We start from the raw sequence: 25,158 nt of genomic DNA on the forward strand, positions 1-25,158 counted from the left end.
ACAGAATAGTCACACAACCTCATCACATTGCAGGTTTAATTTGGTGTTTGATGTCCAGTTATCAAAATACAAATTAAATGCAATTTTGTGAAAAAACAGAATGCTGAACTGAATCCTCATTCTTTTATCACACTGGAAATGGAAAGTAAATAGATTACAAATTTGCACATGGCATAAGATCTTATGTGCTCCTGGTTCAAGCAATATGAGTGTAAATTAAAATAACTAGAGACAATATTCTGGACTAAATAAAGGAATTTGAGACAAAGAGATTTGAAATCATTTATGAATCACTGTTGAAGGAAATTCTTAAAAAGGAAATTCAATTACAAACAGCGCAATTGTTTAAAAAGCTGTGAATATTCACACTTTTTAGGCAATGGGTCAAGAAAAAAACATATTAATCAACAATTATAAATCAATTATTTAACTACAGTTAAAAACCTCAATCTTATTTTTGGCACAATTTGCATACACTGTCTTCATTTAACATAAACCTCGAAAAGAAATTACTGAAACACTACTAAGACAATTACAATTAAAAGTCAACAAGACAAAACAGATAGAACAAAATTACAAGGATAAGCATGTCAGATGGGAATAAATTTGGTGTGAATTTACCAATTTACCTAACCCTAAAATAAAAAATAAATAAAGATGCGTTTATATGCAAAATATGTTTGTTTCTTCACCTTTTTTAATTAAAACATTTAAAAACACAAATATAAAACAATTTTATTTTCAATAATTTGACCTACGTGTAAGATACTCTGTTACTTTTAAATATTTACTAGAGAAAGTAAATACTGATTTATTTCACAGCAACTCTATAAACTAATCTCTCTTTTAGACAGACAGCAAGAGTGATTACATGTTGGGGAAATTTGTGGTGTAGTCTGTGATTAATTTACTGAATCTTAACAAAGGTCTGTGATCCAAGTGTTCTTCTAAATCAGTGGTTTTCTGTGTGAGGCCACGTGCTGGGCTGCAGTTGTGTCACCCTCTGTTTCTTCTGGTTGTATCTGTGGAAAAAAGCTTTTCCGAACTCATATGTGCTGATCATTATAGCACACGCCGGAGCCACTTTAATCAGCCTCGGCAGAAAACCTGAGGATAAGAGACAGAGAGAAATCTGAGCTGTACTGCTGAGACATCTAGTGGTGACTTGAAAATCACGGCCCTATGATTACATATACATGTGTATATATATATATATATAAAATACTTTATTTAGCAAGGACGCATTTAATTGATCAAAAGTGCCAGCAAAGACATTAATAATGTTACAAAAATTATATTTCAAATAAATGCTGTTCTTTGGAACTTTCTATTCATCAAAGATTTTTGAAAAAAAGTGTCACAATTTCCCCAAAAGATACTGTTTTCAAAATGGCACAACTGTTTTCATATTAGCATATTAGAATGATTTATGAAGGATTTTTTTTTCTTTTTCTGAAGGATCATGTGACACTAAAGACTGGAGTAATGACGCTGAAAATTCAGCTTTGCATCACAGAAATAAATTACATTTTAAAATATATTAAAAACAGTAATAATATTTCACAATTTTAATATACAATATATTAATCTTACCGATCCCAGATTTTAGAACGGTAGTGTGTGTGTGTTCTATATGAATACACATTTACCTGCAAATAGTCCTGATACTCCATTTTCAGCAACTATCCTTTTCATGTGCTGGATGAGACTTGTGTGGACACTACACAGATTATACTGCACATTAATGTAATATTCTGATTTGAACATACATGTTAAACCAAAGCTCAGAATCCCCCAATTATGGAATCCATTTACATAATTTCACCTGAATACTCACATTTCATTGTCTGCAGTTCACCCAGTTCTACCTGTCGTTTTGTCTTGACCACATCAAAGGGCAGTGTGATGACTGAAGCAAACTAAAGTAAGAAAATGCAGGTACTTATGTGTATATATTTTTATTTACAATACAAATACAATGCGGCCAAACACATCCTGGATATTTCACATTGAATCACATTGAACCCTACTTATGCATGCATTTAGTACCAGTAAATGAGGCCCATAAGAGCTCTGATGATACAGATGTAGTAAATCACAAACTTACTGATCCAGACAGTGCTCCAGCTGTGAATGTGATGGCAAAGGTTGGATCTGTACAGTTGTAATATTGACAGAGCCAGGCTTTACCCTTCTCATAGTTAAACCAGTACATAGCTGAGGAGAAACAAAGTCAAATAAGAAATTAGGAAATAGCAGCAAACAATACGCATTCAAACAGTCGTTTGAAGGTATAGGAGACCCCTTCAAAATATGGTAAAATGGTAAACATTCTGCTATTTCGTGGTGCATGTCGGTTCAAAAGTTTGGGGTTGGAAAGATTTTTTGAATGTTTTTGAAATTGTAATATTGTGAACTATTATTACAATTTAAGACAGCGTGTATTTGAATTTTTTTTGTAACATTATACATTTCTTTCCTGGCACTTCTGAATAATTTGAACAAACAAAACAAACAAATAAATAAAACAAGTGGTCCAAAGCTTACAATGCCTTACATTATTTACACATGAGAGCAACAAAGTAACATGGAGTAATGCAAAAATACAGAGCTGGACATTTCGCAAACAAGTCTAGATGAGGAAGACCTTATTATCAAAGCTTATATAAATAGATTATAGAATATAACCGATTTGTGGGTCGATTGGAGCTGAATGTGATTTCCATCAGAAATCACATTCAGTTTTATATGAGTTTTTATCTTAGTTTTTGTATTTTTGAGTCTTGTGTTTGTAAATCAAGTGCTTCAAAATGTGAAGTGTGTAATGTGAAGGCTGTGTGTGTTTGACCTGAGAATGGGACGTCTCAGAGCAGCGTGGGTCCCCAACCCCTCCACAGAGACCGCCAGCCCTCATTGTGCAGCGCTGACCGGATCACGGCGCTCAGCTCCTGGTACGACTGCTTCTCAGACTGCATCTTTGTGCAGACCAGCTCCAGGGGGCTGATTACTGTAGCCGACCCCACTGACAAATGCAGAAAAAAGTCATGGGAAGCCAGGCACACTTTGATATAGAAGGTCGACATGCGGAGAAAAGGTCAAACACTGAATCAGCAGGGATAAACGGTACATCTCGCGATGGCGCCGGCCAACAGCGGCACATAATAATAATTTATGCATTTAGCAGCCGCTTGACTTACAGTGCAATCAGGCTATACATTTTTTACCAGTATGTGTGTTCCCTGGGAATCGAACCCACGACCTTTTGCGCTGCTAACGCAATGCTCTACCACTGAGCCACAGGAGCATTAACATAGTCTGATCGGTCTCCCATCCTGTGCTTGAGAACGGCACATAGCTGATCGTAACATGTGAAATAGATTACGGTTGCAGGCACCAGGGTTTGGACAGCAGAAATGTAACTGAACACCTACAGTGTTGGAGGAAGGCCGCTCAATAGAGACCTGACTCCTTCTATACATATAATCTTAATAAAGGCATCCTGGAACAGAAGAACTGAGCATTTGAATGAGTTAAACCTATCGGTAATATTTCTATATTTATAAAGCATCACAGGTGAAGAGAAACTGTATTCACAATTTTTTATGGTTTAGCTTACCAAAGTGCAAGTGAAATGACCAGGTGTTGTGTACCATGCATTTGAATTGCCATTCTCACAGATGCATATATGATCCATCAGGCCATTACAGTACACAAAACATTTCCCTGCATTGAAAAAATGAGTGAGTGAGGTTTTCAACCACATTTTAGTTCATTTGAACAGAAAACATCTCAAGCTTACCTTTGGGAAAAGGATTGTTTTGTGCCTGCAGTCTGATCTTCACCACATCCAGAGGCGTTACTGTGAACATGAAGAAAAAAATAATTATTATTATATAGTTATATTTTAATGAATAGATTAAAAGTGTCTGCTAAGTGAATACACTTCCGTTCAAAAGTTTGGGGTCTGTAAGATTTTTGAAAGAAGTTTCTTATGATTACCAAGGCTGCATTTATTTGATCAAAAATGCAGAAAAACTGTACTATTGTGAAACATAATTACAATTTACAACAACTGTTTTCTATTCGAATATATTTTAAAATATAATTTATTCCTGTGATGGCTGAAAACTGAATTTTCAGCAGTCATTACTCCCCACTCCCAATTGAAAACACTGTTAAGCTGTAACACTGTGTACTTTTACGAAATGTTTCAAAGAATGTTAGACATGGTACAGAATATTAATAAACTGTTATTAGACTCCAGATTATTTTAGATTCATAGATTCACTTTACCTTGACATTGCAATTTGCTATAAAGCTAAACAAAATATGTGTTTTTCACCACGACCAGTCCAGTGTCATCTGAACCCTTCAATGCACAGAATATATTATTTATATAGGTAATTACCTTACATAGTCAAAAATGTCTATTTAGTAAAAAAGTAAATATAAAGCTGTCATTTACCAGATGCTTTTGATGCAAATCGATTTACAGGACAGTATTTTTATGGTGCTTTTTAACAGAAACACACCAAATCTAAATTATATATTTAATGTCACTGAATCTAAATGTATTGCCATTCACAAAATATGTAGGGTTAAAAAAATAGGCATCTAACTAGATCATTCTGACCCACGTTACATTCTAAAGGGGATAGGTTAATATATTTGTATATATTTTAGTGATGTAATAATTGCCCCAGAGCAAGATGCAATCATCTGCTGGACGGGTGTGACTATGATGTCTTCCGTGGGTACTGAAGAACTTTTCTGAGAGCTCATCCCCATGCCTGCGATGTAGAGACAGTTCCGATGAATCTGGATGTAACGTTACAAACTCCGCTAACCTCACTCTTTACTGAGTGACTGCCATGCGCCAAAAACGGACCTTGTTGAACAAGCCCACATTTACCTTGTTCCAAATTGTTCTGAACATATAAACCGGGTTTACTGCATTGACCTTTATCAGTTATCATTACAACTGAATTTCCAAACGACGTAAATAGCATAGACTAGGTAACGCCGAAAGAAAAAAGCATTGTCATCAGTGCAGTCCAAAGATATTAATGAATCCCATGATTCATTATGAGTTACACGCTACTACACTAGCGTGCGCCATTGCACTTCCCCACAACATGACATGTGCTTGTCTTGCTGTGTGTTTCGCACCAGCAGATTCGTAAGTTCCGGCTATTTAAATTTCGCCATTGGACACAATAAAGCGCTCGCGGACGTGACCGTGTATCGAAGTCATATTTTATACTTTTAACATTCGTTTTCTTATGTATATTCTACATAAAATTCAAGTTGTTTATATTGGTGTAATTGACGTTCAAATGTCAGCGCTTTGCGGCGTCGTTTTTGAAATGTCAAAAAATATACGTCGAATCTCCCTTCATGAACTCCAAGATTACAGCAGGTTGTGTGGGAGTGGAGAGCGTCTCGAGCGGGAAAATGGAAACGGGTTGCGTCGAGTGTTTGTTATGAAGATATTTACAAACAGTAGAGGCATTTAATACAGTGTTGTGTTTTTAATTTAGTGTTTTAATCAAGGAACACTTATAAGTAATGCTGCTATATGTTGGCGGTATAACTAGCTGGTTTAGCCGGGTTTAGGGCTGTAACGTTAACCGTTAGAAGTAAAAACTCCATGATGAAGCACGACTCTTTTTCCAGGTGTAAGGACAGAGGTGCTGTGCTGTTTATCTCTTTTAATTAACTTTTAATTTTCTCTTTTTTTTTGTAAAAGTAGCCTTTGAAAATAATGCTTTAGGAAGTTTCCATGCTTATGCTGTTCAGTAACGTTATATACACTGAATGTATGTGTATTGTTTATAAGTCTAATTGTGCTATATTGATCTTCACAGATTCAAAACTGGCCGGACATAATAGTGTATCATCTAAAAGCAAAGTTAAAGCCACATGTGATGCTCTTCAGAATAAACCTTTTAAAGGGAGAATATTTTACTTGGATCTGCCATGGAATAAGAAAACACAACTCTTGGAAAATGACATCGAAACACTTGGTGGTGTAAGTGCAGTTCACTGTTTATTGTTTTAAGTATAATCTATCATTGAGGCTGTCTGCGCAAAATATAAATCTTTTCACATGCAGGAAGAGAATGCCCTTTAAATTAGTAAAATTAGAAAGTAAAAACTCCATGATGAAGCACGACTCTTTTTCCAGGTGTAAGGACAGAGGTGCTGTGCTGTTTATCTCTTTTAATTAACTTTTAATTTTCTCTTTTTTTTTTGTAAAAGTAGCCTTTGAAAATAACAATGCTTTAGGAAGTTTCCATGCTTATGCTGTTCAGTAACGTTATATACACTGAATGTATGTGTATTGTTTATAAGTCTAATTGTGCTATATTGATCTTCACAGATTCAAAACTGGCCGGACATAATAGTGTATCATCTAAAAGCAAAGTTAAAGCCACATGTGATGCTCTTCAGAATAAACCTTTTAAAGGGAGAATATTTTACTTGGATCTGCCATGGAATAAGAAAACACAACTCTTGGAAAATGACATCGAAACACTTGGTGGTGTAAGTGCAGTTCACTGTTTATTGTTTTAAGTATAATCTATCATTGAGGCTGTCTGCGCAAAATATAAATCTTTTCACATGCAGGAAGAGAATGCCCTTTAAATTAGTAAAATTAGACAGCTGTCTCTTTAGAAACTCAGCAAAATGACTAGTATAATAAGCTTCACATTTATACACTTCTCTCGATGTAAACAAGACTGGAATTTCTGCGTAATTTAAAGAGTGTATTATATGAATTACATCTGTTTCTTGGTAAGAATGAAGTGATAATGGTCTGTAACTGAAAGGAGTGGTTTTCCTCAAACCTTCAGGACATCCAAGATATAGATGAGTTTGTTTCTTGATCAGAACATATTTGGAGAAATTTAGCATTACATCACTTGCTCTGTTCTAAGGAAGAAACAAACTCATCTACATTGTGGATGGCCTGAGGGCCAGAGTTAATTCTAAGCAAATTTTCTGTTTTGGGTGAACCATTCCGTTAACTCAAAATGTTGACCATGCACATGTAATCACAGATGAAGTAACCTCCTGTATGTTCTGGTCAGCAGACAGTGGAAAAGTTCTTCAGTAAGGAGATCAAGTATCTTGTGTCCAGTAAGCCGGAGGCTCGTTATGCCCAGCGTCTCCTGCCGGACTCTCCTGCGCCCAGTCCAGATTCAGGCGTCAGCTCTCCTCATCCCAGCAGCAAGAGGGAAAGCCGTGGGCACAGGGGCAGCTCTCAGGGAGTCACGGATACGGTTAGACAGGATGCTTTTTGTTCTCAACTTCATTGGCAAAGATTTTGTTTCTGGGTTCCCGAAGTAAAAAAACCCAAAACTAAGCATTTTAAAATGTTTAAAGTCTTTAAAATGTCTTTTTAAATTTATGCAGTAAATGTAATATTTTTATATTTTAAAGTGGAGTGCCTAACAGCGCCCCTTAGCTATTCGAAATTCACTCTAAACCACGGCTTCATGGGGATCTTTGCTTTTATATAACGTTGGGTTAGCATGCACTTAGCCCACCAATTAAGTCAAAATTCACTGACATGTTTATCTTGTGCTGGAATATCACAGGTGGCTGTAAGTCGAGGCAAATCGCTTGTGGAGAGAGTTGTTAAGGAACAAGTGAGTCAATCTTTATCATGGCTTGTTTGTGAATGAACTCTTGAGTGAAGTCTTGAGTGGTTTATCAGTGCTCTGATTGAGGGTTTTCTGTTCTGTTTTAGGAACGTGTTCAGATGAATGGGATCTTGGCCAATGCTGTGGAATGGGGAGTCAAAGTTCTGCATGTTGACGGTATTGTCTTTATCATCATTAATGCTTGTATTGTTAGAGAAGTGAGATATGGTTTCACTATTTCATGGTGTTTGATGCTTGACTTCCAAACAGATGTTATTTCTTATCTTGACAAGAAGAAAGCAAAACTCATTGCAGTGAACGCAGCTAATCCAGTGGTGAAAAGAGCTGTGAGTAGTTTTTTGTTCGTAGCACATTTTATTATTATATTTGTTTATATTAAGAACCAAATGTACAAATTTAAAAATGAACCATTGAAAAAACATTGTTCAACCACTTTTCTGAATATTGTGTGTAGTAAACAACTATAAAATTTGTTGTTTACTGTCCTAAAGACTAAACTGAAACATTTGAACCTGATCTTTTAACATTCACCAGAAAATTACTCATGTGGAATCTGCACAGGTTTTCACAATTTCTGCCCTGATTGGGAAATCTATGGAATATAAATTTGGCTGCAAAGTGAGAAATCTGTGGAGCTGCAGACTCTGTGCAGCGCTGCAAATAAACTTGTTATTTCTGTATATATTCAGTTTATCACTCTTAATTTTTAGGCCTGCATTCAGCACACAGACAAAAATACACACAGACACAATGGTAAGTAGAGAGTAAAGAACCTGTTTTAATATGTTGCATCCTCCAGTTGAAAAAGTTGAATATATAGCAGTCTTTATTTGATTTTGTTTATTTGTTTTTTATTTCCAGCTGAAAGAATTTGTCGTCCATTTGTGAAAGTAGAAGACTCAAGCAGGTGCGTTTCCTTTTCTTGTTTTTCTTGTTTCACATTACTTGTCAAATTCAATAACAGTCTGTGATGTTTTTGCAGGCATTATTGTCCCATCTACCTTCCCCTGTCCAACACGCCTGTGTGCAACCTTTATCACTCTTCATTTTTAGGCCTGCATTCAGCACACAGACAAAAATACACACAGACACAGTGGTAAGTAGAGAGTAAAGAACCTGTTTTAATATGTTGCATCCTCCAGTTGAAAAAGTTGAATATATAGCAGTCTTTATTTGATTTTGTTTATTTGTTTTTTATTTCCAGCTGAAAGAATTTGTCGTCCATTTGTGAAAGTAGAAGACTCAAGCAGGTGCGTTTCCTTTTCTTGTTTTTCTTGTTTCACATTACTTGTCAAATTCAATAACAGTCTGTGATGTTTTTGCAGGCATTATTGTCCCATCTACCTTCCCCTGTCCAACACGCCTGTGTGCAACCTCCGATCTATTCCACCTTGCTGTCCATTCCTGATGGATGAACATGGAAAAGAAGATCCAAAGAGACAGAAAGAGCAAAGGTACAATGAGAATCAGAAATGTCTTTTTGTAATGCAGGCATTTTTGAGAGTGTGTCTGTGTGTGAATGAGAATCTTTTTTGCCTCAGGTCTGGAGGGGACCGAGGAATTAGAGGAAAGAAAGGCAGGCGCAGAGGACATGAAGGGAGAGAAAAGAGGAAAGGAGGGTACTGTGAGTGCTGTGAGGTCAAATTCGACAACCTAAGGATGGTAGGTGTTGGAAACAAGAGAAAGGCAGTCAATTTTAAATTAACACTTTGCATATGCTGTTTCTCATCTGAAAACAAACAAACAGTAATTATAAATTTTGGGCTGAACCAGGATTTGCATAAAATACATGACATTTGTGCTCACCTGTTCTGACCTTCTGACCACCAGCACCTAGAGAGTAACCAGCATCAGGCTTTCTCTAAGAGTGAGGAGTACACAGTTGTGGATCGAGTCACTGCGGGGCTGACCTGCGACCTTGTTAACATTGGCACACACAGCAGAAGGTACAAACGTCTTTAAAAATTGTAGTTTTCCTTATCGTTTATCTTTTTATTTTTTTACTGGCCTTATGACAGCACTATTTCAATGTCCCTCTGCCATAGGGTGAAATGCAGTACATCAACCCCTGTTCTGTGTGCTGGAGCCATGTTGCCTGTAAAGGAAGATGTGGGATCTGTAAATGGTGATTGGAAACAGGAAAGCAACGGGTCTTTGCTTTGGAGCTCTACAGCAAAGCAACCTCTTTCAGAACAGACCAGAGAAAAACCTCTGTCGGTTCGCAAACGCAGCAGAGGCCAGTGTGAATTCCCTCGGAGCAACAGGGACAGCTTTTTCGACCAATCCGACGTTCCAGAGAAGTCCCAGTCTAAGCGTGGATCCTTTGAGTGGGAATTCCACTCGCAATCTGCTGTGCGGAAATCTGAAGGTGCATCTTTTCTCAGCAGAGAGCAGAACTGTGACTCTAATGCACCTGAATGCAGGACAGACCAACAAACCAGGACAAACCCTGACATGTGCACAGCTCAACAGTTCAGTGAAAGAAACCGAGAGTCATTAACAGCATTTGAGTGCTTTAGGACTAACTCCTGTGAAGTTTATTTGCAAAGTATGCCAGAAAATCAAGTTGAAAATTCAGCTCTTTGGCCTTTAGGCAGCACAGAACCCGAACCGGACCTCGATAGCCCCACTAATTCACTGCAACGGAAGGTTCGGAATGTCAGATCCAGAAGAAGAAAGCAAGTACCAGCCTTGCACATCGAATCTAGTAAAGAGAGAGAATCATTGAGCTCTCTTATACCTGTTAAACCTGTACTGGAGTGTGAGAACCCACCTGGTTATCTCCTGGACCTGTGGCAGCTCTTTCAGTCCAGTGACAACATGGATGAAGATTTTAAGGGTTTTTGAGATTAAAGCTGAGTAGAGGAATTTAACACGTATGTATGTGTTGTAAAAGTTATTACTGTGCCAAATAATATATAGTAATAAATCTGTTTTCTTTCATCAGTGCGATGGAAAACTGCATTCGTACTATACAGGCTTTAAAAGAAAACTTATAGACTGAAAAATACCTACTGACTTTATACAGTAAAAAAATGAGTGGAGATACTCAGCATGTACATTTGATGAGTGGATGTAATTGAATGATAATAACAGCATCAGATTTTCTTGAAACGTTTTCCTGGTTCCTGTATTAAATTGCAAATATTTTTTTACAATGGTTTAAGTATTGTTTTTTCTTTCTTTTTGTGTGTCTCTATCATGGTTATAAGCACCAGTGTTGTGCAAAAAAAAAAAGTTAAAAAGTCTTCTGATTTGGCGTGGGTTTCTATTTAACAGTGCATAATGTGTGATAAGTACATTAGGGGGTGTATTCATAACATCTATGAGAAAGGCTCTTTCCATTATCATCAGTGTTTCAAGACTTCAGTCCGATTAATATTCTATACGCACTACTGTTCAAACATTTGGGGTTGGTAAGATTTTTTTAATCTAATGAATACATTTATTCAGCAAGGTGCATTAAATTCATCAAAAGTAATAGGAAAGACTTGCATAAAAGAAGAAAAAGCTGTAGTTTTAATTTTAATCACTTCATCAAATCCCAAAAAAGTTTTCACAAAGATATTAAGGAGCACAGCTGTTTCCAGCATTTTTTTTCTTTGGTTCCTGTAATTGCAAATATTTTTTTACAATGGTTTAAGTATTGTTTTTTCTTTCTTTTTGTGTGTCTCTATCATGGTTATAAGCACCAGTGTTGTGCAAAAAAAAATGTTAAAAAGTCTTCTGATTTGCCGTGGGTTTCTATTTAACAGTGCATAATGTGTGATAAGTACATTAGGGGGTGTATTCATAACATCTATGAGAAAGGCTCTTTCCATTATCATCAGTGTTTCAAGACTTCAGTCCGATTAATATTCTATACACACTACTGTTCAAACATTTGGGGTTGGTAAGATTTTTTTATCTAATGAATACATTTATTCAGCAAGGTGCATTAAATTCATCAAAAGTAATAGGAAAGACTTGCATAAAAGAAGAAAAAGCTGTAGTTTTAATTTTAATCACTTCATCAAATCCCAAAAAAGTTTTCACAAAGATATTAAGGAGCACAGCTGTTTCCAGCATTTTTTTTCTTGTGCAACAAATTAGCATATTCAGAAAGATCACGTGACACTGAAGACTGGAGTAAAATATGCTGAAAATTCAGCTTTGCCATCACCGCTATGAATTAGATTTCACAAATTATAAATATTAACTTGTAATGATTTACTTTCAAGTAAATGCAGCATTGGTGAGCACAGACTTGTTTCAAAAACTTAACGATTTAAAAATCCTACCAACCGCAACCTTTTGAATGGTAGTGTAAATACTCAAATTAACCACTTTTGTATATGACATAAAATAGATTATACAAATGGAAATTCGGTGTTATTGTTTCAAATTCCATCTCTGTTTTTAAGACTTGCTTATAGGCTAATGAAAAATGTATTTAAAACAACGTGTTTATTCCCAGGGTACATCAGTAAAAACCCTCGGATTTGTTCTAAATGTCTTCCATAGCTATTTGTTTATTTAGTTCATATTGTTACTGTAAACGTCGCAGCAATCGCAGAATTTTTCTGTTTTTGTTTTATGGTTTTATTTTTGCTCTTTTCTGGTTAATCTGAACATTATGAAATTATTAGTGCATAAAGCGTTATTATTCCCTGTATGGTTGCATACTAAAGGACGTTACGTTATTTAATAATTTGTAGTACGTTTCCATATCAACTACTGTGTTTCACTGTTCTTATGCACCCTGCGGGATCTTTATCTGTTTGGCGCAGAAGGTGAAAGCAGGTGGAGCGCGCACTGCACTACCCGTTCATCCCGACTGGAGCTCGCTCATGTATATTTATGAGGCGTTTCTGCAGTGAGGCGGATGGATATTATTGATGTCTTGCTGAGGAGGTGGTGGCTTCTGGTCGGTGAAGAAAAAAGGGCCTGATTTTAGTTTTCCAGAACGCACCCGCCTCCGACCAGTCATCCGCCCGCCGCTCGCGCGACCCGCGTCTAGGTGCAGAGGCTGCTCGCGCGTCACTAATGGCAACCAGCGCGCGAAAGGATGAGTGTGCGCGCCTTCCTGAGGGAGAACGTAAATCGCGTATAACTTGGGATTTAACTCGTATATCGTATAATTTGGGATGTATATTATTAACCGCGATTTTCTGAAGCGAATGGATGCGGGAATGATGCCTCTCCGTGTCGGTATTTCCTTTCTGTGTCTCTTTGTAGCGGTGATGAGCTCTGTGATACATAATGTTACCAGCATCTCCCTGCCTCATTACGGTGAGGGTGCATTTTTATATATTTCATAACGAAACAAAATAATTATGGCGTATTTTTTACCATATTAGTGTCGTATTTTACTCCCCCCATATTCGTTTCAGACGATGTAAACAACTATAAGCTATATGTAACGGTAAATAGTCGACCCTGAGCCGTGATTTATCATTATTTATCCTATCTAAACAGAATATTATGTCCAATTTCATACGTGTACCTCGAGAGAAAAATCTGTAGGTGATAAAAATATGCTGCCGTGTTTTTATTATTTTAGGAGACGCCTTGGTAAAAACGAGGGCTCGGCGTGATGACGACAGGTTCCTCGGGAGAGAGAACACGGTACCGGTCCGGTTAGTGTACCGAATGGACGGAGACAGTCAGGCCGCTCATGATGTTCTCAACACACGGGTCCGAATGAGCTCTGACACTAAACAGGTGTGTATTTTTTTTAAATCTCATGTTCGAGTGTCATCTGTGTATCACAAGGATGCTCTCTCCTTCCTTTGCCATTGGAGACACGCTGCTCTTGGAATGATGTTTATGTTTTTCTCTTTTACTCTCTTTCCGAGTCTTATAGTCAGACTCTGGGTGGTCTGAGAGCTCTGTGAAGTTAATTCCAGTCATTTAAGGGTGATCTAATGAACCAAAACAGCACATTTCATCAGAAGATGCTGATGCTTCGGCCTCCTGAGGCATCTCGTGGCATCACAGCTTTGGAAACACAAAGGACACAGAAAGAACAAATGAGCAGCTCCTGTGTTGGAGCATTATCAGCCTAAATAAATATTGTATTATACTTTTACATTATTATATACTATAGAAACATCAGAGACTGATTAATGATGTAACTCCATCCATTATTCAGCAAAACACTGAATCAGGGACTCAAAACCTGGGCCATGATGATAAAAAGAAAACAATAAACTGGCAAATGTACTTTGTATTTGGATTCTCGGTTGAGCGTGTAATGCTATTAGAGGTTTATGGACATGCCATTTCTTTTGTTCTTGCTTATCCTGTCTTGAAAGATAAGACTGTGAGCTGATATCACTATAACTCATAAATTAGCTGTATTTAATGTTTGAACGTAAACTTTATGTAGCTGGTAAAAAGATTTTTAGAATGTTTTTGAAAGAAGCATTTTAGGCTCACCAAGGCTGCATTTATTTAATCAAAATATAGTAAAAACAGTAATATTGTGAAATATTATTACAATTTAAAATAACTGTTTTCTGTTTGAATGAAATATAATCTCTTCCTGCAATGGCAAAGTTGAATTCTCAGCAGCCATTACTTCATTACAGTGTCACATGAGTCTTCAGAAATCATGCTAATATGCTGATTAGAATGATTTTTGAGTGAAAGCTTAAAAAGTCTAAGCCTTTTTTGTCCATCCTGACTGCTCAGGTACTCTGTTGCTCATACTTTGTGCGACTGAATAATTCACAAAGGCACAGATATGCAATTGCACATGCCACAATTGCTTGTGGCCTTGTTAATGTAACGAGCCTCTTTGACTGGTTAGAATGTCTGTACATGTGTCCTAGCATCGCTGTTTTGAGCTTTGGGCTGTGTGTCCACGTGTGGGGCTTAACCCTTTGTCTGACATGTGCAGCTGAGCTCTGTGTAATTCACTCGAAGGCTTTTTCATCATGTCATGCATTGTATTGATTTAATCATTGTGGTGTTATATATGGTTCTACATTAGAGATTGGATTAGAAGCATATGCCAATGAAATAAATTTGTATCATAAATACATTCTACAATACAAACTACGCTTAGGTCTGTTTTTAGCTCCACTTTTGGCTTACAATTGGATTTTTTTGAAGATGGTTTTATTTATAGAAATTCACTGATGCCTGAAAAAAAGAAAAAAAAAGAAAGAGAAGCTTGCTAATTTTAGATCATCTTTTTTTAACGCAAAATGTAGATCAGAAATTTTTTTTTTAAGTTGAGCAGTTTAAAACAACAATCGATGATGCCAAAGACAGGCTAATGGACAGAAAGCTGCAGCCCTCTCATCTTACACATTTTCTAGAAAACACTCTGAGTCTCTTTATTAGATTTGTGTGTTAGAGTGTTATTGTGCATCTTGTTGCATCTTGACACACAAATACACACTCGAGGAGCAGTAGATGGATGTGGGTGTGACTCGGGGAGGGTAGCTTCATTCAGGGGGTCACTGATGGGTGAAGTATATAGGATCTCCCCCTCCGCATTTCTTCCACCCCTTCGTTTTCCTTCCATTTTTATTGATAACTACGCTTTGCTGGTTTAGGGTGAGGTGTGGTCCCTTGGGGGTGTTAGGCTCCCCTCACCTCCCTCATATGCTTCAATTTCTGCCCCCACCCCCGCCATCATCCACTCACAAGCAACGAGAACAATGCATTGCAACCCAAAAGCTTCTCTTTCCCCTGAGGGGGTGTTATACGGCCCTGGCCATATGGGCCCCAAGCAGGCAGTGAATTAACCATCAGCAAACACACACACACCCCCACACAGCCACCAGTCCTGTACATCAAAGTGTACCCGTGATGAAAAAAAAAAAAAAAAGCAATTAGCGCATCTAATTTTACTTCTCTCTCTTGACACACCAAATATGTTCTAATTTTTATAGTTTTTATTGTCTCGGCTCATGTGTGGTACCTTGAGATTTTCTTTTTGAAATAAATATATACTTTTGATTAGCAAGAAAGAATGCATTAAATTGAGCAAAAAGTGAATTTGACAATTTCTGCTTCAAATAAATGTTCTTTTTTGTGAATTTTCTATTCAAAGAATCCTGAAAAAAATCTGTCAAGGATTCCACAAAGTTATTAAGCAGCACAGCTGTTTTCAACATTGATAATAATAAAAAAAAATTATTGAGCGCAAATCAGAATATTAGAGTAATTTCTGAAAGATTATGTGATGCTAGCTTTGTTTACATACAACCAAATAATCCATTGGTAATTAAATTGATGCTCAATCGGATTCAAAAGCCTTCATGTTAACACCTCAATGCGAATGAAATTTAGATTGGATTGAAAGGGTGGTGCTTAACTGAAAGAATCCAATCAATAGGAAAAAAACTAGGCATTTAAACACTTGAATACAACTATCTTCTTAATCGTATTCAAAAATACCTTGAAAAAAATGTGGATCGGATTGCAAAATTTTGTGTTCATATAAAGAAAACTTAGAATCTGAAATTGGATTGGATTTACTCAGACTGATGTAAATGACTGCATGTAAGCATACCTACTCAGGGCTCCAGACTCCGACTAAAACGGTCGCGTTTGCGACCAAAAATATTAATTTGCGAGTGAAGTTTTTGCTGAGGTCGCAACTGGCGACTATATATATTTACATGTTATAACTTAAAAATTTGCATGTAATGCCTTTCCTGATTGTTTTGCGATCACATCTTTTGTTATGTTCACGTATTAAACTGAGACGATGCGCATCAAAGTTTTAGTGGAAAAAAGAGTTTCAAACAGTCCTCATCTCTGCCAGTAGCCCCTCACTGCAGAACAAAGATCCAGGGGGCGGGTTTGGATCCACATCTAGGGGGTGGAGATGGGTGGGTTTAGGGATTAGGGGGTGGAGACGGGTAGGTTTAGGTATATGTAAGGTGGGAGGAGTTGGATCTGGATTCAACCTCGCCCCCTGGATCTTGTGTTCTGCAGTGAGGACCATCTCATCTCTGCCGCACAGCAGCATTGTCGCACATCTGCTAAACGCAGCTCAGTTGTGCAGCGCGAGAGAGATCGAAATGACGGAGACGTGCGAACTTGAACAAACTACAACAGGTAAAGCTGTCAGCTGTGTGGATATTGGCAATATCGTTAACAATTCTCGTTTATAATCATTAATACTAACACAGCATATTAGTCTATGCTGTGTTCTGTTAATGCGTGAACTTCATATTATTTGAAGCGCACTTGCCGTCCAGTAATCGCAAAAAGCTTTGTGCTTTGTTACTTTTTAATAAACAAAGTATCAGCTTTAAAATTATTCCAAATTCATAACGAAATTCAAACAATAAATACAGTTTTGGCCAGGCCCGTAGCCAGCTATGAGGTCACCGAGGTCCAGACCTCTGTAAATTTCTCATGTTCAAAAATAAAATTTGTTCTCTGAATGACTAATTTGCTGTTAAACTCTTCATATGAATGTCTGCATGACATGTATAATTCAGTTTAGACAGTTTGCAAGAATGTTTAGCATCCGTGGTATGAAAATGATCGCTGCGAGACACTGCCGGAGTGAACGAGGCTTGAGAGAGTTGTGAGTGAGGGCGCGGGCGCAGCCTCCACGTTGCCAGATCCAGCTATTATAAGTTTTTGGACTTATCTTTTCCACTTAATTTGACACTTTAGAAAGTTAATAAAGTAAGACGTTGCAGTTTAGGGTCAGCGATATCTTTATATGATCTTATTTGCAAAAGATTTGAAATAATTTCGGTTTATTTGTATTTAGTTTTCGGTTTTTGTTTGTTTTAATAGCAATATCTGGCAACACTGCATCGCACTTAAACTGACAGTAATAAAAAAAAAAACATGGACAGGTTATTGCTGACAGGATTCCACATTCGGTCAGAAACGTTATCAACGCTGTCAAAACAGTAGCTTTTAAAACCAGGGTTCCCACGCTTCTTGAAATTACTTGAATTTCAGACATATGGATTCAAGGCCTGGAAAGTACTTGAAAACAAACATAGGTCCTTGAAAGTGCTTGAATTAAATTTGAAATAAACTTTGTTTATGCAGGGATTAAAGTTTTCCGTCGCTACGACGGATTTCCATCAATTGGAAAAAAAAAATGAGGGGAAAAGAAACATGTAGCGCATTGTTGTTGTTATTGTTGTTCTGCCGGCACACCAAAAATCATTCCCGGCCACGGCTGCAGCTTCTCAGTGACAACATAGTGATGCTGCTCGCATCATTCACAGTCGGGCTATTAGCAGAGAACACAGAGCAGGACTTGATTTTCGGAGCAGGATTGTGGCTATTAATAACAATTGTACTCATTCCCGCAGGTTCCACGCTTCTAACGCGATGACAGATGACGGAACTTATCATTTGCACATGCTTTTGAGTCTTGAGAACTCTCATTTTCTGTGCGCCCATTGATCGCGATAAGGAGAGTGACAGCTTTTAATAATTGTTAAGGGAGTTTGCCAATGTGATATTGATTCAATACAACAGTTCAGTAAACAAGTACTGCCTGATTTTGCTCTATTTCTTTAACGAAAATAGTTCCAAATATAGTAACAGCTCAGCCACTTCGCATCTCTAAAAGCAAACACAGCGGTGTTTGAAAGTTGGAAAGTGCGTTTTTGAACGAATATAGTGAGTCAGTGATTCATGATTACCCATTCATAAAGACAGTCACTTGCTTCATTCCTGAATGAATCAGCTGTTCGAACGAAACAATTGAATGAATGATTCAGTGATAAAATCAGTGACTTGTCGCCACCTGCTGGTGGATTTAGTTTCATTTTTAGCGTATAATTTCAGTTATTTAAATCATTTAATATTTCTGTATTCAAAATTTTATTTTTAAAACATTAATCTCCACATAAATGCATGAAATTAATTGCACTCATGCCACCTCTGAGCCTCATTAAACATCTGAAAATGTACCTACAAGCCACTTTTGTGTTCTTCTGTGCTACAAATTAATTTTTTATTAATACTAATTTCATATGATTGGTAACCTATTTGTCGTATTCTACTACTTATTATATTGTTTAAATTTAATTTATTAGAAATTTTAAAAAGCTTACAAAGATAAATTTTTGAATTTGACATAGATGAAAAAGATGCCATTACAAAGGTAAAAAGAAAATACGGTATGGCTGTGGAATGGGGTTTGGCGGAGGGAAAAATTTCAGTCAAAAGATTTTTTTTTTTTTGCTTTAACCCCTTTTTATGGCGCTATTTCAAAAATTGTCCTATTCTGTCAAAGACAGAACGAAACGGCACTAATGATTAGGGGTGGAGATGGAGTAGCACGAAAAAAACTTAGCGTGTGTGTTGATACGCAGCCTAGAGCCTTAGGGACAATTTTCTTAAGCCCGCTCCCGCTGAATTTCTGACCATTACCGCCCACTCCCGCAACGTGTGTGTCCCGCTCCCGCAAATATTCTAATATTGTATATTAGAGGGATTAAAGTTTTCCGTCGCTACGACGGATTTCCGTCAATTGGTGTTCACTTTCACTTTCGATTTCGCAATCATGCGCACTCTGTGTAAAGGGACACATTGTGTAAAGGGACACCGCGTGCATAATTATTAGGCACGTTGATATTCTGATCATATTTTTTTCCAAGCACATTTTACCAATTCCAAACCACATCAATCTTAATCACTACTATTATTGTTGTATTTAATTATTTAGAAGTGATAAATAATTGTACATGAAGGCTGGAAATAAAAAACTCCTTATTAAGGTGTGCAGAATTATTAGGCAGGTTTTCTTTTACGGATGATTTGAGCCAAAAAAGAGATTTAACTCAGACTGAAACATTATTACTCTGACATTTTTAATGTAAATGTTAAGTGTAAGTGAAATGTTAAATACTGTAAGGTCTTTCATGACACTACATATTCTGGGGTGTGAATTTGATAGGTGATTGATATAAAATAAATGGTGCTTTAAAAAGTCCTTGAATCTGGTGTTCATGAAAGAGTGGGAACCCTGTAACACTAGTACACAGATCTGTAGAACAATAGGTTCCAGAATGAAATGAAATACGCAAACACTATAAGTCTATGCTATGTCATTCAGTAGTTAAATTAATTTAAATTAGATGCTAAAATGAGATATTAAATTAAAATAAATTAGTTAAATTCAGTAGGCTAGTTAAATTTTCACAAGTCATGCTAAAAACATTCATAAGAGCACTAGACAAACGTATCCTCTATATAGCAATGGTTATTAATAAAAATGGTAACAGTAATATGTATTGTTGCATGAATAATAAACAGCTGATACAATTATCCAGCCCTAACTAGTAAAGTTTTAACAAATTTTGATGCAATAAATAAAAATTGATGCAATAAATCAAAAAATGATTTTAAAATGATCATCCCTCCAAAACAGAAAACATCTTTCACACTTCTTTTGAAGTGTTTATAGTCTATATATTTAGTTGTATTTTTAAAGATTATTATAGCACAATTCTATAATTTTTTAACACAAAAAAAGTGTGAAAGACATACACTCTTAAAAATAAAGGTGCTTAAAGGGTTCTTCACAGAACCATTTTTGGTTCCACAAAGAACCATTCAGTCAAATGTTCTTTAAAGAACCATCTCTTTCTCAACTTTTTTTAATCTGAAGAACCTTCTTTCGCCACAAAGAACCTTTTGTGAAACGTAAAGGTTCAAGGCAAGAAAAGATCGGACATAAACACATGACAGTATGATTGAAATGTTAAAATGTAAAAAAATAAAAATAAAATAATAATAAAATAAATAAAACATGTTTATTCTGTGGCACCTAAAAAAATAATTTGGCACCTAAGTTTTTTCTTACTCAATTTTTTTGTCTGGAGCCCTGCTACTGAGGACTGGAGTTATGCATGAATAAAAAAAACAATATCTAATTTTATTTCTCTTTTCCAAAACACCAAATATGATCTAATTTTACCGTTTTTATTGTCTCAACTCATGTGTGGCATCATAAGAGATGAGAATGACCAGGTATCGTTTTGTCTCTTACAGAACCACATGGCTCAGGCTAGCTTCCAGGTGCAGGCCTTTGGACAGACCTTCATTTTAGACCTGGAACTGAACCAGTGAGTATCTGCTTCCAGGATGTCATGTAACTCTTTGAGCTCGGAAAAGCACTGGAAAAATGCAGTGTGTGTGTGTTTCTGAAGTGTGTGAGGTATGACTAATGCCCATCAGATCTATTTGCAAAGGGTTTTATGTTGCTGCTGATGGACTGCATGATCATAATGGCTGATGATTTATGCTGAAGGACTGGGAAAGACCTGACCACTCTATCGATCATGACATCTGCAGCATTCTCTTTCTCTCTTTCTGTCAGGATGCCCTATATTACATGTTGTCTTAATACTGATAAACATCACTATTTTCACTATTTCCTTGTTCTCGTTTGATCCTGTAGTGTCAGTTTTTGCATTTTGTGATTGTTTTGAATTTGAAGCCATAATGCCCTAATGCATTTACTAATATTTTGCCATGACATGAAAACAAGGTCACATTCCACCTTGAAATAAAAAAAACTGTATTTTATATTAATAACATAAAGCCTTTTAAGGGTCCTAAAGATTTCTTGCATTTTTACATTATTTATAGTGTGCAATTTAGCACATCCCCCCCAAATCCTTATTATCGTAATTAGTTTTTTTTTTTGTATTTCTCATTACTCTCATTTGTGACTCTCATTAGATTCCCTTTACTGTAATAACAATGAATTTTGTATTTAAATCGGCATAAATTAAAGAACAGCATATATTGCCATGATGAATAAACACTGTACTATTTGAATCTATTCTTTCTTTACATTCTACTAATTAAAATGTTATTTTTTCTTGCATTATGGTAATGAAAATTATGTGGAAATTATGCCTTATTACGAATAATTAGTTTTGAAATACATTTTGAAGTAGGAAACATTAGTTATGAAAATGTCACAATGCAAAAAAACATCTTTTTTGGGCTTTGGGATTTTGGGCTGAAACATAACCTGGCATGTTCTTGACAGGTTTTGTGAGATTCACCCTAGTGCTATAATCAATATTTTATCTTTAGAAGGTGATTTCTTAAAGCTGATATTACTCTGAAGTAGGGCTGGATGATATGGCCAAAATTTATATCACGATATATTTCTTAATTTCGGTCGGTACGATATAATTCCGATATCGATATGAACACTATTTAAAAAAGCCTCATAAAAACTGCCAAGAACACCCACAACAGATGTCTGTACCTACAAACTTATGAAAAATTTATTTGCCAAGTCTATGAAACCTATTCCTATAAAACTATTTAATTTTTTTGAGAAAAAAAAAACAGCACAAATAAATTAATGTTCACCTTTTATTTAACTACAGGCTGACATACACTACCAGACAAAAGTTTTTTTTAAAGAATTCTCTTCTGCTCACCGAAAAAAAAAAATTAAGCAACAACAAAAACGTTTCTGGAGACGGGCTTATTATTGAAAATGCAAACTGATTCTCTGCCAGGAGTGATCATGTTTATTCAAGTCAAACGCCACAAATAAATCAATGTATGGGAAACACTGGTAATGTATATCAAAATATCGGAAATGTGTTTAAAAATAATTTCACCGTTATTGAAAAAAATTATATTGCGATACACATTGATATTGAATTATTGTCCAGCCCTACTCTGAAGTACTCATTCACAAAACTGAACTATAATTCCTTTATTTCTTATTGTCTTCAGTGCAGATGCTCATTGTACTGTTTAAATAATTCCTATGGGTCTGCACCAAAACTCACAGTCATAACCTCACTTTCTTTCATATTCATCGCATAAATTCCATCCATTTACTCTTACTTTTACATCCACAACTGCTTTTGTACTTTAAACTGGTGCCAGACAAAGTCAGAGTCAGCAGATTTGATCTCATTATAATAATGCATCATGAATATTTCATTGTTCTCCCTCAGTGTCTGTGTTTCTCCTACAACATCTTGGTGGAGAGAAAATCTGGCTTTAAGATGCGACTCCCTCTGTGTTTTTGTCAGGCCCTTTGTGAATGGAGTATGTTTGTGTTGTGCTGTTGGCATTCTAATGTAGTTATACCTCTGTAAAGGAGTCACTTTATTTGAGTTTGACATGCAAAACTGCTGTTAGTATTAAAGTGCCCCTATTACGCCTTTTAGAATATTACCTTTCATGCAGTGTGTCATGTAGCTGTATGTGAACATAAACTATCTGTAAAGTTGTGAAGCCGACAGTGTACGATAAATAAAGTTATCGTCTATCAAAAAAAAAGAGTCGGCTCGCAATCGCCTAAACGAGTCGTCAGGAATTCGGATCTTATTCTGTTACGGCTCTACGTCACAAAGTAATACATTTGCATAATGTCTGCATCACGTTCTACGTCGCCAACTTGCCCGCCCACAAACAGTAAAATTTCCGTGTGGTTAACATTATGACGCTGTATCCTACGCTGTGAGAGTAAATTTGTTTTATCACATCTTATAATTACCACAAACGTGTTAACACTTGACATTTACCAGTTACCAGTTACCACTGAGAAACGTCCTGCTCCAGTCGTGCTTGCGAATCAGTCTCTTGTCGATCAGCCACTTCAACCGTTTCATCATCAGACCGCGGCTCGAATTGGTAAGGTACAATCCATACCATCTTTTCTTAGAAACTTTTTCATGAAACAACAGAAACACTTTTCATATACTGCTTAATACAACAACATCTGTTCAAGAATAAAGTTCAACATACACTGTTATAAAAACAGATTTGTGAGCATTAGTGGAACGGAAGGTGTCAGAATAAACCCGAAACACACGTCATCGTTGTCATGTTGTGAGTTCGGCCAATCAAGAAACAGCTGTGTCGTCATCAGCTCTCCTGCAGTCGCTCTGGAGAAGCTGCGCCGGCTGAGTCAGCCGACTGTTCTCGAAATGCTCTCGTGGTACTTTGATGCTACAGTCATGGTCAGAATTATTGGCACCCTTGGTAAATATGATCAACACAGTGACGTGGCGTCAGCGCTGTCTCAAGTCGGACAAAATTTCTAACCGACATGCACCTCTTCAAGTCAGCCGTTGATCGGTCTGCGCAGCACTGCATGAAGTCGAACACATCTTTTCCCATTTATATCATATGCAGCTCAAGTGGCGACCTGGCAGATTATCCTACACACATTTCTACCTCTTCAGTCACTCGCTCTGTTTAAATCTAACACTGATGATTTTGCAAATGTATAAACATACGCATTATGCAGCAACTTTTTGTGTCATAGTGCTCTTCACTATTTATTTCAGTTAGGGGTGGGGGAAAAAAATGGATTTTCCGATTATGATTATCTCTTCAGCGATTCTATAAACACACAAACAAAATTTGACTGCCATCGCACATATTTGGAAAAAAAAACTGAAACCCCTGAAAATTCTGATGAGAAAAATCCCTCACTGCCCCTTTATTCCTTTATTATTGCATGTATGTTTTGACACTGTTAGTTCTTAACATACAGTTGTTTTGATTTATTATTAATTTGTACTTTGTAAGCATTTTAAAAAGTACTTATAATTTAATACTTCGTACTAAGTAATTTAATAAAAATGCACAAATACATTTCATATTTAAAGTCAAAGCATACTCTTGAAGTGTTGCCATGTCCAACTATTATAATTGATGCTTATTAAGTATACTTCTTTGGGGTTGTTGTTTGAGTCAACACGAATGAGTCAAGACATACCTTGTTCCCTGTGATTTCTTGCACCGTGCATACAGAAGAGAGACACATCTCTGATGCGCACTTACATATGTCATTAACAGCCAGTGGTTTAGTTTGGTTCCATACACACTGCGCGATGGTACTTGTGTGTGCTAGAGTCAGTCATATTTTGCTTGTTTGTACATAGCATTGTTTTCACAAGTTGTTGCTGGGCATTATGGGACTGCATTCTCCACAAAGTTTACATGCAGTGCTGCCTTAGAATTTGGCCAAAGGTTTTCTTAAAGGCAGCATAATCATGCTGCCTACCTTTTTAAATAGTCGACGCGTCAAGAGCACATCTCTGATACCTTAAAATCCTGTCTGCGTAGGCTGCTCACTAGATTTTAGATTAGAGCAATTGATACAAGTTATTATATCAGTCAGTGTTCTCTCTCTGTGTCTGCATGTGGCTTGTCTTGTTCAGTACAGTACAGTTTTCTGCATTAATGGCTTCTGACAGGATGGATTTGATTGCCTCTGTACCTTTAAATAGTGCTGTGTGTATATATATAGCAGAGAGAATCACAAAAGTGTGTATTGCGTTGTTTAGTTTGTTTTTCTGCACCCATGGAGAGCTGGCAGTTGGATCCGTCCTGACTGACCTGCGTCCAGATTAGTTTCCCAGTTTCCAACTAGGAAACCAATTCATTCTTTCATTCTCATTCTCTCACCTCTCTCTGTGAATTTCTAAAGTGTTAGGGATTTTCTTAACTTGTTTGTTTGTGTGTGTGTGTGTGTGTGTGTGTGTGTGTGTGTGTGTGTGTGTTT

The 25,158-nt window shown here is 36.6% G+C and overlaps 2 protein-coding genes and 1 pseudogene across 3 annotated transcripts in view; 2 read left to right on the forward strand and 1 right to left on the reverse strand.

Moving 5' to 3' along the window:
* Positions 1-740: 740 nt before the first annotated feature.
* On the reverse strand, positions 741-3,869 carry LOC107714315 (solute carrier family 25 member 40-like; annotated as a pseudogene).
* A 2,287-nt stretch (positions 3,870-6,156) lies between these two features.
* LOC107714332 (protein DBF4 homolog A-like) lies at positions 6,157-10,825 on the forward strand. Its single transcript, XM_016520145.1, has 12 exons — positions 6,157-6,201; positions 6,383-6,546; positions 7,098-7,286; positions 7,605-7,655; positions 7,757-7,826; positions 7,920-7,996; positions 8,381-8,423; positions 8,532-8,577; positions 8,996-9,124; positions 9,212-9,332; positions 9,501-9,616; positions 9,716-10,825. The coding sequence occupies exons 1-12, from the start codon at positions 6,162-6,164 to the stop codon at positions 10,515-10,517; spliced, it is 1,848 nt and encodes a 615-aa protein (XP_016375631.1). The 5' UTR covers positions 6,157-6,161; the 3' UTR covers positions 10,518-10,825.
* Positions 10,826-12,541: 1,716 nt separating this feature from the next.
* Positions 12,542-25,158, forward strand: part of LOC107714333 (disintegrin and metalloproteinase domain-containing protein 22-like) — a 71,373-nt gene continuing 58,756 nt past the window's right edge. For both annotated transcript variants that reach the window (XM_016520146.1, XM_016520147.1), the window contains exons 1-3: positions 12,542-12,941; positions 13,213-13,373; positions 20,652-20,725. In XM_016520146.1, coding sequence (XP_016375632.1) covers positions 12,797-12,941; positions 13,213-13,373; positions 20,652-20,725 — 380 coding nt within the window. In that variant the 5' untranslated portion in view covers positions 12,542-12,796. The remainder of the gene's footprint in view (positions 12,942-13,212; positions 13,374-20,651; positions 20,726-25,158) is intronic.

The sequence above is a fragment of the Sinocyclocheilus rhinocerous genome, unplaced genomic scaffold, assembly GCF_001515625.1.
Source record: "Sinocyclocheilus rhinocerous isolate Xijiao unplaced genomic scaffold, SAMN03320098_v1.1 scaffold629, whole genome shotgun sequence".
NCBI classification, from domain to species: Eukaryota; Metazoa; Chordata; class Actinopteri; order Cypriniformes; family Cyprinidae; genus Sinocyclocheilus; species Sinocyclocheilus rhinocerous.

Excerpts from the sequence above, each read along its gene's own strand:
- LOC107714332 (XM_016520145.1), top strand. The coding sequence starts at position 6,162 with ATGATGAAGCACGACTCTTTTTCCAGGTGTAAGGACAGAG. Across the intron at positions 6,202-6,382 it reads TTCCAGGTGTAAGGACAGAG|ATTCAAAACTGGCCGGACAT; the intron begins GTGCTGTGCTGT and ends TGATCTTCACAG. Across the intron at positions 8,424-8,531 it reads AAATACACACAGACACAATG|CTGAAAGAATTTGTCGTCCA; the intron begins GTAAGTAGAGAG and ends TTTTATTTCCAG.